The sequence below is a fragment of the Chelonoidis abingdonii genome, chromosome 5 (assembly GCF_003597395.2).
Source record: "Chelonoidis abingdonii isolate Lonesome George chromosome 5, CheloAbing_2.0, whole genome shotgun sequence".
NCBI lineage: Eukaryota > Metazoa > Chordata > Testudines > Testudinidae > Chelonoidis > Chelonoidis abingdonii.
In genome coordinates this window covers 52,880,449-52,894,352 of record NC_133773.1, presented here as the reverse complement: position 1 = coordinate 52,894,352, position 13,904 = coordinate 52,880,449, and the positions used below count along the sequence as shown (strand labels likewise).

Below are 13,904 nucleotides of genomic sequence, written 5' to 3'. Positions count from 1 at the left end.
AAGGTAAATGTGGGAAAACACTAATATTAACTGCTTGTAAAGACTGATAATGTCAGGATGGGAAATGGTTATATGTCTTTTGCTTTGGTTTCTGAGTATCGACTTCTGACATCTTTTAAAATCTGAATGTCTTCAATAAAAATAAGTAGAGCTGCTGAGGATAACTGAATGTGTTCTGCATCTCTAGTGAGCTGCTTTGACTTCTCTTTGTAATGAGTGTATTTAAAGTCTGTTCGCATTTACTTCCCACCAGGATGTTCTACGTTGCATCCCGTGAGGGTCACCTTCCAGAAATTCTCTCCATGATTCACGTCCGCAAGCACACTCCTCTGCCAGCTGTCATTGTTTTGGTAAATCATATAAACAAATGTTCCTGCGCAAGATTGTGTATTACAGGCTTGCATGGGAGGATTTAAGCAGAACTTGGGCACTGCTGGAATTTCTTATTTATTTATTTTATATTTTGGGGTTTGGTGAGGGGCAGAGAAATGTAGGCACTGAAGCGATCTATTCTAGTGCCGCCTCCTCTGTGTTTCTGATGGTAGCACTTAATTCTCAGAGGCTGCTACCTAAATCCTCTCTCATTACACTTTATTTCTAAGGATTTGGAAGATTGAAAGAAAGTGATTAGTTGGGCCCCTTTCAGTGACATGAATTCTAATAGAAAAGGAAGTAGAGAAATAAAACTCAAATTCACGTAATTGGAAGCATAGCTAAACAGTAGTGTTTGAGAGCACCCTAATGTGAAAAATGCAAACAATGATACACAAAGGTAATGTAGGAGAGGGGAGCCCTGCGTAGTGCAGTGATTGCTTTTTAATCTTTGTGAGAATGTGTCTGAAAAGATGGGTAATGGAAACAATTGTGAAAGGGCTATAAGAAGAAAGGAAAAGCACAAGGTAGTATAGTGATGGGCCAGTTACCAATTCCTAAGACAGACTCACAGCTAAAGCATTAGGAAAAAAGAAGAGCAGTAACTCAGGCCCTAATTTTGAAACTCAGTTGCCTAATGTTATATCTGTAAATCAATTTCCATTTAGGGCTCATCTTCTGTGGGGATTGTGGGGATTCAGCACCTCTCGGCATAGACTCTGAGGAACCAATGGCCCTGCTTCAGATGGCTTGACCCATGTATTCATGTGCAGTCTCACTGACCTGAGTGGGGCTCCATGTTGGTGTAGGGAGTCTGCTCATAAGATCAGATTGCAGGATTTGGACCTAAATCAACACCAGGGGCGGCTCTAGGTATTTTGCTGCCCCAAGAATGGCAGGCAGGCTGCCTTCGGCGGTTTCTCTGCAGGAGGTCCCCCGTCCCGTGGATTCAAGCAGCATGCCTGCGGGAGGTCTACCAAAGCTGCGGGACCAGAGGACCCTCTTCAGGCATGCCGCCAAAGGCAACCTGCCTGCTGCCCTCGTGGCGACTGGCAGAGTGCCCCCCATGACTTGCCGCCCCAGTCACACGCTTGGCGTGCTGGTGCCTGGAGCCACCCCTGATCAACACTTACAACGGGTGTCTAAATACTTAGTTTGGATGGCATGTATCAGTTTAAGGGTCTGTCTGCACTTCAGTCAGACACAGGTGTGGTTATAGCATGTGGTGATATACTCAAGCTAACTTTAGTGTAGCTAGAACAAGTGCTAATAGCAATGGAGCTCAGTAGGATGGGCTAGCTACCTCATTACAAGCCTGCTAGCGAGGCTGGGTATATATTGTGCTGGCTCCCATGCTGCCAGAGTTTCACTGTTATTGGTACCTGCACTAGCGAGATTAAAGCTAGCTCAGGTATGTCTCCGTGTGCTGCAGTCACACATCCAATTGCAGTGCAGCCATACACTAAATGTTTAATTTTAAATTTGTTCATCTAAATTTAGGTGCCCAAGTTTGAACACTGGATTCCCTAATTGAGGGTAGAGGGGGAGAATGTTTTAATGTATTTGTTTTACCCTGTACTATTCCATTTGTTTTGTTTTATATTTTATTGACTCTCTTTTGTGACTTACATTTCTGTTTAGCACATGGCACAATGCAGTTTTCCTGAGTTCACTTTTATTGTGCTAGTAGCAGTTACTCACACTACTTTTCCTTCTAGAAGCAGTATGATTCTATATGAAGATGTCTTTTATGCAGTCTTTCCTATTGTTCATGCCATCTTAGATATAAGTGCAGTTGTTACGAAGATATTTCCTGCCCTGACCCTTAACATTTTTGCGTTTTCCTGTTGTATGTTATGGAGAGGGCTGAGCTTATTTAGGGGAGAGAAGGAAAGTGAGCACATTCAATGCTCAAGGCTCAGAACACGAAGTGAAGAAAGGAAGCTATTGCTTATTACATGCCTGCTTATTTGTGGCTAGGAGAACTCTTAATATCAAGATGTGCATATAACAAGCCTAAGTAACCATGTGATCCTATTTGTAGCCTTCTTTGTGTCTTACTCCATTTTTCTCCTCCACCATTGATTGCCCTGCATTGCAGCATCATGCTTAAAGTTAGATTTTAAGGGGTCAGGGTCTGTGGGTGAAATCCTGGCCCCATTGAAGTCAAAGGCCGAATTCTCATTGATTTCAATGGGGTGAGGATTTTATCCTGTATCTTATTTGTGTGTGTAAAAAAACAAAAAACAAACACAAAAAACAACAACAAAAAACAAAACAAAACAAAAAAAAACCTAGCACATTTGGGGCACTGTGGCAATCATAATAGACTGGAAGTCAAACGGGGTGCTCAGTAGGGTAAGCCCCGAGTTAGAAATATTTACACTCCCTGTCCAAATCCCAGATAGGTCTTTTCTGCCAAAAATCTGTGTTTTGTTTTTCAGTGGAAAAAACTAACACAAGTTAATTATCTCACAATAAAATCCTAGTGGAGACAAGGTAGAGGTAATTTTTATCACAATTTAGCTAGGCAAGGCCAGCCCTGCATGCCCCTACCTCCTACCCAGGGTTGACCTTGCCTTACTACATCTCAGTAAAAACTACACAGCCTGTCTCCACTGGGATTTTTCACTTTTTTTGTTTGGCAGCGAACACATAGCCTGTAGCAAGGTTGACCTAGCCCTTCATTCCAAAAAGTACAAATTAGCTGTGCCTTTTGAATTAGACCATAAAAACTGAGAGCTGGTTTTCACTAGACATTTTTACCTTGCGTTATTGTGATACTTAACATGCTTGTAAAAGTGAGTGTGGACAATCCCAAACCATTTGATCCAGGATGTTTATTCTTTAACCTAGGCTGATCCCTCTGGTTAAAGTTTGTAGCCTAGAACAAATGTATGTGGAGTTTCCACACACGTCTTTACAAACATGTTAGGAACTGCAAGTTTAATTGATTGCCAAAGTGCAAAAATCTAGTTTAGACATAACCTGAGTTCCTGTGTGCTCTATGTAGAGATTAAAGATCTCAGGACACTTCTCATAAGGGTAGGGGTTTGGCCTGGTGTTAACTAAAATTTCCCCTTCCCTTGCTGTGTACATCCTTCTGTGTGACAATTAGCTGCTGTTCTCCACTCAAGAGGTGGTTGCATTTCAGAGATGCAGTATGTGTGTAGTTTGTGATTGGTTATGGGACGAAAGTAGTACTGTAAATACAAGATGATATAAATAAAATAAGTTGGTGCATTAAGTCTCTCTTATGCTCTGAATTTCTTTTGTAGCACCCTCTAACAATGATAATGCTCTTCAGTGGGGATCTGTACAGCCTCCTGAACTTCCTCAGTTTTGCCAGATGGCTTTTTATTGGACTAGTAGTTATTGGACTGATTTATCTCAGATATAAACGTCCTGATATGCCTCGTCCTTTCAAGGTAACTTCAGCAATCTGACTGTTTTTACACAAGTCTCTCTCCCTGTACTTAACCCTCCCCTGGTCCACAGCCTGATAATAAGGGAATAGATGTTCTGAAGTAAAATGTTAACTGCTTGCAGGCAACCGATGTTAACAGAACTAATTCTTTTACAGTAGTTTAAATGTTTAACTTTAGAATTCCCAGCTTGTTTCTCTACAAGATCTCTGATGAAAAGCAAAAATATTAATCTAGCCACGTTTCTCTCCAGAGAAGAAGTTTTTCTTGTTCACTGTTGCTGAGGTTTGGGGGGAAGCAGATGAATATTTATATTTAGGTTCATGTGTGAAAGTGAAGGTGTTTGATCAATTTTGCTCCACTCACACCGTGTTGAGGAAGTAAGGGAGTAGGTTCTGACTGGTTTGTAATCTAACGAAGTATGTGACGATGCCTCCTAATTCTACACAACAGTGTATCTTTCAAACTGCCAGTATTTGGGGGGCATTGCAGCTGGGCCTCAATCTGGCCTCTGTTTTGCAGGCCCAAACAACATCATCCACATTTCTGCAACCAGCATTAATGTCAGGAACAAACTGGTAATTAGACATCAAGGGGATTTTTTTTATTTTTCTTTTCCTAATCTCTCTGCAGAGCCTTATTTGGCCTTAATCACCAATTTTAGGTACAAACAGGTCATTAGATATTAAATTACTGATATTTGTGCCCACAATTTCAGGCACAGTTATTTTTGAGCACTAAATTGCACCCATAAAAATTGCTCAATCTGGCCTAGCAATTGTTTGGCCTTGATTCTGCCACCCTTATTTATATTAAGTGGTACCTTACTATGTGAATATTCCCAGTGAGCTTACTTGTATAGCAAGATACTACTTAACCTGAGTAAGGGTAGCAAAAATCTATCCCTATCCATATTTAAATATGGGGAAGAAACTTAACTTAGAAAATAATTTACTTTGTTGCATTCTTTTAGGCATGTAAATGAAAGGCAGCAGCTTAGCAGATGTCTCTGTGATTTCTGTTTTACAACACTTTGACAGGGTACAATAAAGAATTGGTAATGTCTAAAGGCAAGAGGATCATCTCTTGAGAATTCTCCATTACACCAAGCATCTAGTTAGCAGCACCATCAGGCACCTCCTTCAAAGAGGTGAAAAGACAGTTTACAGCATCACCCTCAAAAATTGAGAGAGTTAATTACTATTTAATGACACTGATAACATAATCAGTCATGCTGTCAGAAGCACAATACTTCTTCAGTGCCTGTCAGTTACCTAATGCTATCAAATATCATTTTTCCGTGGTCAAATGACAATTAATTTCTGCTCCTCCAGCCAGATTTTGTTTTGTATCTTAGGATGGATATCAGTGTGTACTTAATGATTTTAAAAGGCAGCTGGCGACTTGAGCGCTTTGCTGTATTTTAAAATAGAGTGTAATAGGTAATTATCAAAGAGGAAATCTTTACTATAGTTAGTGCTGCTTGTCTAATAGAGGGCTAGAGAGAAGACTTTTGTAATGTAGCATATTTACGACCCTTACATTTTAAAGGATGTAAAGTGCTGTGGTGTTTTAGTGTGTAATTAAGAGACTACTGTAGAACTTACTGCAGAACACTGTATTTAATTTATATTCTTTAGTTACTCACATTTCAAAGGCATGTTCCAAAAGACCAGTATTTCTGCAGAACCATAGTGTGCTACTGTGTTTTATCCAATTTACATTTCATGGAACGTTAAATACCAGTGTCATTCAATAACCAAGGTCAGTGGAAAGTAATAACTTTTTTTTTTTTTTTTTTGGCTTGTGTTTCAGGTGCCGCTATTTATTCCAGCTTTGTTTTCCTTCACTTGCCTCTTCATGGTTGCACTGTCACTTTACTCTGATCCTGTCAATACAGGAATAGGCTTCGCAATAACCCTGACTGGTGTCCCCGCCTACTACCTCTTTATCATATGGGACAAGAAGCCAAGATGGTTCAGAAGGCTCTTAGGTAAGTCCACATTAATGTGGGACTCTTCCCTCTCTCTCTGAACTTCCCAGTCAATCCTTGTAGTGAGGTTTCCATTTCCAAACCACTATCTCATAGCATGGGGTGGCCCTTATCATTGTGCCTCAGTTCCCCCTTGTTAATATTTCTCAAACTCCACAGCCCAGTTTGGCTGCTGCAGTGATTTGGCCCTCCAGCCACCCCTTCCGGGCTATACAAGTACAACCATAAACACAAAGCCAGAATCTTCTTGCCAATTTCAAATTGTGCCCATCCCCTTCTTTCTTATCATCTGGTCCAATTTTAATAACTCATACAACTTGACAGACCTCAGCTTTCAGCTCTTCCCAGGCTCCTTCCCATTTCTTCCTCTTAGTCCCTCTAATGAGCAGCAACTCCCAAGACTTGCTTCTTTCCTGGAGGCCTCCCTTTTCTTTCCATCTCCCCTCTGGCATCTGACTATCCAGGCTTCTTCCTTATCTAGTCCAGAGGCCTGATTGAGTCATATGACCCATTTTCCCCTAGGGTGGCAAGTTAAGTATGTCACAGATGGGGCTGAGACCCAACTCCCTTTAAAGGGTCAGCCACAGATGATAATCCCCAAACTGGAAAGTCCTTTTGATGTTTTTCACTCAAGTTGTAACCATTGTTCCACCAGTTAAACTAAACTCTAGCTAATTAAATGGCCATGTCTGCAGCAAACTCATTCTTTAAACCAATCAGACAGACAAGCATTTTTTTAAACAAGACATTTCAGATTACTGAACCCTTGTACACCCACCACACAGGTATCTGATCCCAGTTAACTTCCTGGCCTTCTTCCTGGCCTTCTTCCTACAGTCATTTGCCTGTTTTAATAGATTAAATGTTTCCTTGAGAGGACAACAGCTTCTGACAACTAAAACATTGTCCTGAATGCAGCAGCGGCTCCAGGCACCAGTGCTCCAAGCACGTGCCTGGAGTGGCAAGCCACGGGAGGCGCCCTGCTGGTCTCTGTGAGGGTGACAGTTAGGCAACCTTCAGCGGTTTGCCTACAGGAGGTCCGCCGGTCGCATGAATTTGGTGGCAATTCAGTAGCGGATACGCCAAAACCATGGGACCAGTGGACCTCCTGCAGGCGTGCCGCCAAAGGCTGCCTGACGGCTGTGCTTGGGACGGCAAAAAAGCTAGAGACGCCCCTGCCTGAATGTAGGCCTGATTCTGCACTCGCTACTCAAACCAAACACCTATGGGCCAATATAGGACTTTATTTCAAATAAGGCATGCTGGAATCAAATGATTCTTAAAGGTTATTAAAAAGCAAAGTTATGAGATAAAATGCTCTATTGTTGACATATTGTCATCATAGTTGTTTACATCTTTTCTGTGAACGACTTCCAACAAATTTTCCTGAAGTAACTTAGCTGTAATTTTTTTTACATCTGAATTTAATTGAGGAAAATTGTTTATATACTATTTCTGGAATTTTTTTCAAAAACTTGTGCAACTTTTGATGTGTTAGGGAAGAGCTGTCTGAAGCTCTTTTGATTAGAGAGGAAAAAACAGTACAGTTAATTAAAAAAAAAGCTGTTCCACTTCTTTTTATTTTTGTTACTCAGCCCTATTTTGTGAGGTTTTATCATGAGACAGTTTTCTGTGCAGACAGAAATATAGACAAGATCTCCTAAGAGATTTGAGAAATGATGGGTAATTTGTTAAACAAAATTGAGTGAAAAGCTTGCCTTATGCTGGAGACACTTTGTGAAAGGCAGTGATTTCAATAGAAGTTGGCTTTCCCACTACAGTTTATTTAAAATAAAAAATCTAGGGCTCTCCCCAACTCCACACCACTGGACTTTACTGGACCTTTAAAATGAGCTTGTCCTAATAAAGTAGCACAAGAGCTTTGCGTGCATGCAGCATGTACTTCTGCCAATGCCAGGCCAGTTTGTGCCTCCCAGCAGCAATTAACCAGCCCTATTCTGAGTAGGAGATGTCCACATTAGTTTATGATTTCTTTGGCTTGACGTTTTGGAACTAGAAAATATTTTCTTAATATATCAACAATATTTGTTTGCATTTTCTGGAAGCCCTGAGGATTTGCAACATAGTTACTTGAAACTCTGTGACCACAGGATGCCAGTGTTGAACTACATTACTCAGGTGAAAGGAAAATATTCTCTTTAGGAGCGATTGGATATACATTAAGCCTTTTCTACCAGCTGTGACAGTGTGGCTGATTCTTCTAGCCCTTTGGAGAACACCGGATCCTCATGCAGGAAATCAAGCCAGATGCCTGCGTAACACATACAGACATACACTGCTGGCTCAGAGGGGAAAGCATCAGGCACCTGTCAATATGGGGGAAAACAGCTTGTTCAGTTTCCCTGTGTTATTCCTATAGTAACAATAGTAGTTAGAGAAAACTGATGCTGACAGTTTTGAAGTGGGGAGGAGGTGATAACCCACTCATTAAATAAACAGCTTTGTTTCAGAGTAGGCAGTGAGAAATATCCCTGAAGTCATTTTTTAAAAATGATATTACTTTGCAGGAGTTGATACTGCTGCAATGTAGAGACCAAAGAGCATTTTTCACATGTACTGTTCCAGGATAAATCTATTTAGGATGATTCTCTGAGATCTGAATAATGCATTTCGCTGATCTCCCACATAGACTGCAACATGAGAATTCATCTTACTTATCAAGTAACCATATTTCATAAAAATAACTTCACTTACTGTGACGTTAATATGCCTGGCCAATGCAGGTAACCAGAGAGATATTTGAGTTCACCCCCTGCATCCCAAATGGCTTTTAATATTGCACCAGGCAGTTAATTTCACTAGTATTAGACACCTGTGAGATATAGTTAAACCCAATGTGCTCGGGCAAATCATATTTGTACCTGGCTGTTTTCTCACCTTTTACAGAATTAACTTGAAACCAAAGATCCAAGCAAAGCGGCACCCTACAAAAGTAGATCAATAATGAAAAGAATGTAACAGAGATCAGAGGTGGACCTGAGCCAAAACACACGAATTTTGGGGTGTTACACAGCCTAAATCTGGATCCATGTTTACCAGTGACCTGTCACTTTATAATGGGCTAAGCATCCCCCAACCTTTGAGGAGTTTAAAATTCAGCAGTGGCTCTGAACGTTGAGGGTTGAGCCCATATCAGGGCAGAGATATGCTATACATATACAATCCATCCATTTCTTTAACTGCTATTTCCAGACACCAGAGGGTGCCACTTGCCCATTCAAGGTGTAGTATGACATGTTCAGTGCTGCCCTCTGTGTTGAGTTAATGAGGTTGGACTCCACAGGAACTCATCTCCGTCTTATGCTAGACAGCAGCAGCAGCAGGTCGCTTGTCCTGTTGTCTACATGTTCAGTAAATCACTGCTTTTACTGAGAGGTTTCTTTTCCATTCCCAGTCTTTACTCTGTGGTTATAGATAACAACTCCAAGCTCCTATGAAAGAGGTCCAGATGCCAATGCTCCTGATTTTCATTTATGCTGAGTGTCCTTTAAACTGCCCTGGAAGCATAAAGAGGGCTTTACAATGGATACAAATATAACTTGTGGTGCCAGAGTGGTATAAAGAAGGTCTTAGTGTATATGAGAATCAGGCCCAATAATATCTCTAGCCACTGCTTAAAGCACACAAGTACCATGGGTGTTTCAGTGCTTGCAGCTTCTCACTTCTATAGAATATTAGGGTTGGAAGGGACCTCAGGAGATCATCTAGTCCAACCCTCTGCTTAAAGCAGGACAAATCCCCAGACAGTTTTTTGGTTTTTTAACCCAGTTTTGTAAATGGGCCCCCTCAAGGATTGAACTCACAACCCTGGGTTTAAGCAGGCCAATGCTCAAACCACTGAGCTATCCCTCCTCCTATAAGCCAGTGTACAATGCAAAGTATTTCTTCAGAAAAAACTCCTCTCCTTAAATATTTCATTCAACCTCTGCCCCCCAAGTAGAAGGGAAGAGAAGAACCACATAGAGAGATTCTCCATTCTCTTGCACCTTGTGTCATTTACCAATGCAAGGTGAGTATAAAACACTAACAAATCAGAATGGTAGTGTTTTACCCTCCATATTGCCCTCACTTTGCACTGGTGTAAGTGACTACACAAGGTGCTGGGCAGTGGACAATCAGGCCCTCAAGTGGCAAGGATGCCTTTTAGTTTAAGAAACTTTGAAGAAGTGAATCTTTCCTTGGTATTTAATATTTATATGATTGGTGCCCACATATGAATCAACAGGCAAACCACTCAAAGGACAAATCCCACTAATCTCTGACTCTTCTCTTTAATAATAGCAAAGGTCACAAAGGAGAATATGAAATTGTTTCTAACTTGTAACATGTTTAAACCAGTGCAGAGGCATTACAGTGCAGAGTTTTTTGAACAAGCAGATTCTGACAGAAGATGGTTGCATAATTCAGCATATTTGGGCCTTTATTGCAACATTAACTTTGTTTGTTTTGAGCTGAACAACTATGTAGAGAATTAACTCTCTAGAGATAATATCTAAACAGAAGTCTCTCCAACAAATAAGAACCCTCCTATACCTAGTAATTGTCCCTTTTTGGCACAGAGCTGAGCAAAATGTGGTTAGAAAGGGAACACAGTTGTAGGGCTCTTTAAATAAGACATTTTACGATGCTATGACTGGTACATCTAAATACTTATGAACACATATCATTGGTGAGTTGAACAGCTCTTCTAGCAAAATCTTCCTTGATTGCTTCCCACATATCTCCGGTTTCTTTACTTTTATCTTTGCAGACAGGGTAACTGAAACATTGCAAATCATCCTGGAAGTTGTCCCAACAGAAGATGACTTGAAATCGTGATCACTTACATCCTAAAGAAGAAGTGTTGCCTGAGTGCCCCATTTCTGCTTGAGTCATTGGGGTGGGCAGGTTTCCCCCCCTCACTGGAAGTTCAGAGAATTACAAGAGCAAGTCACAGTTACAATGAAGCCTGAAATAGACTTGGTTACTAGAACTGTAATTTTTTTTTACATTCTCAAACTTTTGTACAAGGAGTTCATATGTAGAAAGTACATCTGCTCTGTGCTGTAAAATAACAGAAGCTACAGAGCATCTCGTCTCTCTGGGAGAGTGGGGACAAGTAGAAAAAAATGAAAAATCTCATTAATATTTCTCTTTTATAATATTATTTTTTAGCAAACCTTTGGTTCTTCAAATTGGGGATTTTACTGCATTGTCAATGAACATTTGTTCCAGAAATGTTTTTAATTAGATATACTGTGAACAGTGTGCCCTGCACCCTGCTCATGAAGAACCTAGCCTTTACTGGAGAGAAGGGCAAGGTAAAGCTCCTTAGCTAAAAGTTTGGGTCAACATTGTTCTTTCTGTCCATTCTTCATCCATATCTTACTTCTCTTTTCTCAACTGAAACAGCACATCAGTTCCCCACATATACACACAGGGTGATCTCACCCACTTTTGAGGTGGCCTAGTAGGATTGCTAAATTTCCTGCATTTTTTTCAATAGAGTAATTGAAAATAGATTCTGATATTTAATATTGATTTTCTGCTAAAGGGGAGGCAAATTTTAGGTTTGAGGCATAATTTGATGCATTTGAAAAGTTTCTACCAGTCTGAAAGTTATCGCTGGTTCTGTCGGTATTCCGCTATATGTATAAGAAATATCTCTCAGTCCAGTAAAGGCTTTCAAATCAGTCTAGACATTTAAAATTCAACCACTGAACATATATGGATATTTGTAGTCTAGGAAAATTTGGATCTGCAGTCCCCATTTAGGCAAAGCTCCCATTAAAGTCAATAACGGTTAACAGATGTGATTGGAAATACCACCAGTTATGAAATCAATGGGAGTTTTGTCCAAGGAAGAACAGCTGTCTGGAATAAGCATAGTAAGTGAAAGGTGAATTAGAGAATGTTGAACTGGAAATCTACACGAACTGCAGGATGTTTCTTAAACACGTACCAAGTTCTTAGGCCTTGAAATCACTGCAAATGATGTTCTCATACAAAATCTAGTTCCTGGTTCCCAGTTTCAACTGAAACTAGAAATTAGGGAGAAAATTGGGTTGCAAAAATTGAAGGAAAAACTTGGTTCAGAATCAAAACAGTTTGGTGGGGTTTTTTTGTTTTTTTTTTTCAGTTTGTGGTTTGGGTTAAGGTTTGGCTCAGTTGTGACTTTGCTTGCCCTTTCCTATTAATACTTTGCACAGTAAGTGAACACTGAAATATTTTAAATACTTGAGAAAATGGTTCTATATTTCAAAGACTACTCCAGCCTTAGGATAAGATGTTACAGTTAATATGTTAGGAAAAAACCTTAAATATTTAGCACACTACTTTTAAAACTGTTGCCTATTAGAAGATAAATTGTTTCTTCAAAACCTTCATGAAACAGACATAAATCTTTTAATTTATAAATATTGAGGGAAACACTAGAACTGTCGAAACTTCTGCAGTTAAAGAGATGCTGTCAACTTGAAGTAACCAATTTTAAAGAAGAGGTTTAAAGTCTGTTCACTGCACATGCTTCTGAGATCTCCTAATTTTTGTGGTTTTACAATCACATTTTCCTGTTTGTGTGAAAAACCCACATAAACAGGGAAGATGCAGTAATTGACTAGATTGTGTGCCGTTAGTGTTACTGTTTCCTCTAAGTGCGGTCAAATGAACAAAGTAAATAAGAGGACAATATTTTTCCTCTGATTTTTGTTATAATAACCTTAAGTATTGTTTGAAACTACAATAGACAAATATTTTCAGATGGATTTTTAAGTTGACCGGGTCCCTTTAAGTTTACTATAGTATTATTTTCATATTACAGAGATTGAAATTTAGAAGTGTTAAGAGAGCCTGTTTCAACCATCACTTTTCAGTAGCGTTAGTTTCGAACAAGCAGTTACTTTGTCCTAAGAGAAATCATCATTTAATTTACTGCGATTGTATATTTAAAAGAAGAAAAATAACTTGTGAAATAGTATAATGATTTTTAAAACGGCACACAGGTGTTTATTATTCTAATTAATGATTCTATTCTATGAATATATACAATGTTAATGCAAAAGTTTTTAATCAGACATCCATTGAGTTACAAAAAGTCAGAACTAAAGACATGTATTGGGTCTTGAAGCAATGGGTATGACTGCACAAAGCATAGGAACTAGACAATATAGAGAAATCCTTGGAATGCTGATTTTGACCTTTTCTAAGATGTCATCTTCAAGTCCTTCAAAAAAGATCCCCTCAACTAGCATGGTAGACCTATGTTGTAACTTTTCTCATTTAGGGCCCAGTCCTGCACCCATTTAAAGCAATGGAACTAGTATTGTGGTAAGGATTGGCATCATACTATTACTAGTGTGGATAAGAATCAGGACCTTTAAACCTCTTGATCAACCAGCTACTATCAAAACATCTCTTGCTAGGAAGATGGGATGTGTTTTTTTTTTTTTGCTAGTGTTGGTCTTTTCAGGCTTTGTCTGGTATTCCCTACGCAGGCAGAACTCCCACTGAAGTCAATGAATGAAAGTTTTTTCAGCATAGAGACATCAAGGGAGATACTGAGTTGCATCTCATACAGGCACAGCATATAGCTCGCAGCCTAGGAAAAGGAGGGACCACGGTGATGGTAAGCCACCTTTGCACCCGCTCTATTCCAGATTTCTCTGGGGCGGAAATGGTCCTGGAGGAATGTTTAAGATACAGCAGCCTGCCCACAGCTGCCTATGGGCACCAGTGTCACCCAGAATTTCTGCAGTGCTGCATGCTGCAGGTCCACCCCTGACATGCCCTTCCCATCCCTAGCCTCCTGCCGTCTGTCAGGACCTTGTGAAGGGGGTCTCATAACAGACTGAGGCTGTCTTACTAAATTCATGCACTGGGAATATTCTCCCCTGTTCAGATCCAGGGCTTGTAGAGCTTTCTTCACCTAGCATGCAGGAGCTAGACAGACAGGGTGTAAGAATCTCACCCTTCTAGAACAGGCCATTAGGGCCTGAGCACCGTGTGTTTTTTGTTTACACTGATGCAAAGTCTGTATAAATCACTATCAGATCAGAACAGCAGTGCTTTACACTTGCTTTGCACAGACGTAAATGATTACATGGATACAGGCAATG

The 13,904-nt window shown here is 40.1% G+C and overlaps 1 protein-coding gene across 1 annotated transcript in view; it reads left to right on the top strand.

The window, feature by feature from the left end:
- Window positions 1–11,130, top strand: part of SLC7A11 (solute carrier family 7 member 11) — an 83,745-nt gene extending 72,615 nt beyond the window's left edge. Inside the window, exons 9-12 of the mRNA XM_032804409.2 lie at window positions 254–350; window positions 3,651–3,800; window positions 5,613–5,790; window positions 10,562–11,130. Of these exons, the coding sequence (XP_032660300.1) occupies window positions 254–350; window positions 3,651–3,800; window positions 5,613–5,790; window positions 10,562–10,629 (493 nt within the window). The 3' untranslated portion in view covers window positions 10,630–11,130. The remainder of the gene's footprint in view (window positions 1–253; window positions 351–3,650; window positions 3,801–5,612; window positions 5,791–10,561) is intronic.
- The last annotated feature ends 2,774 nt before the right edge of the window (window positions 11,131–13,904 follow it).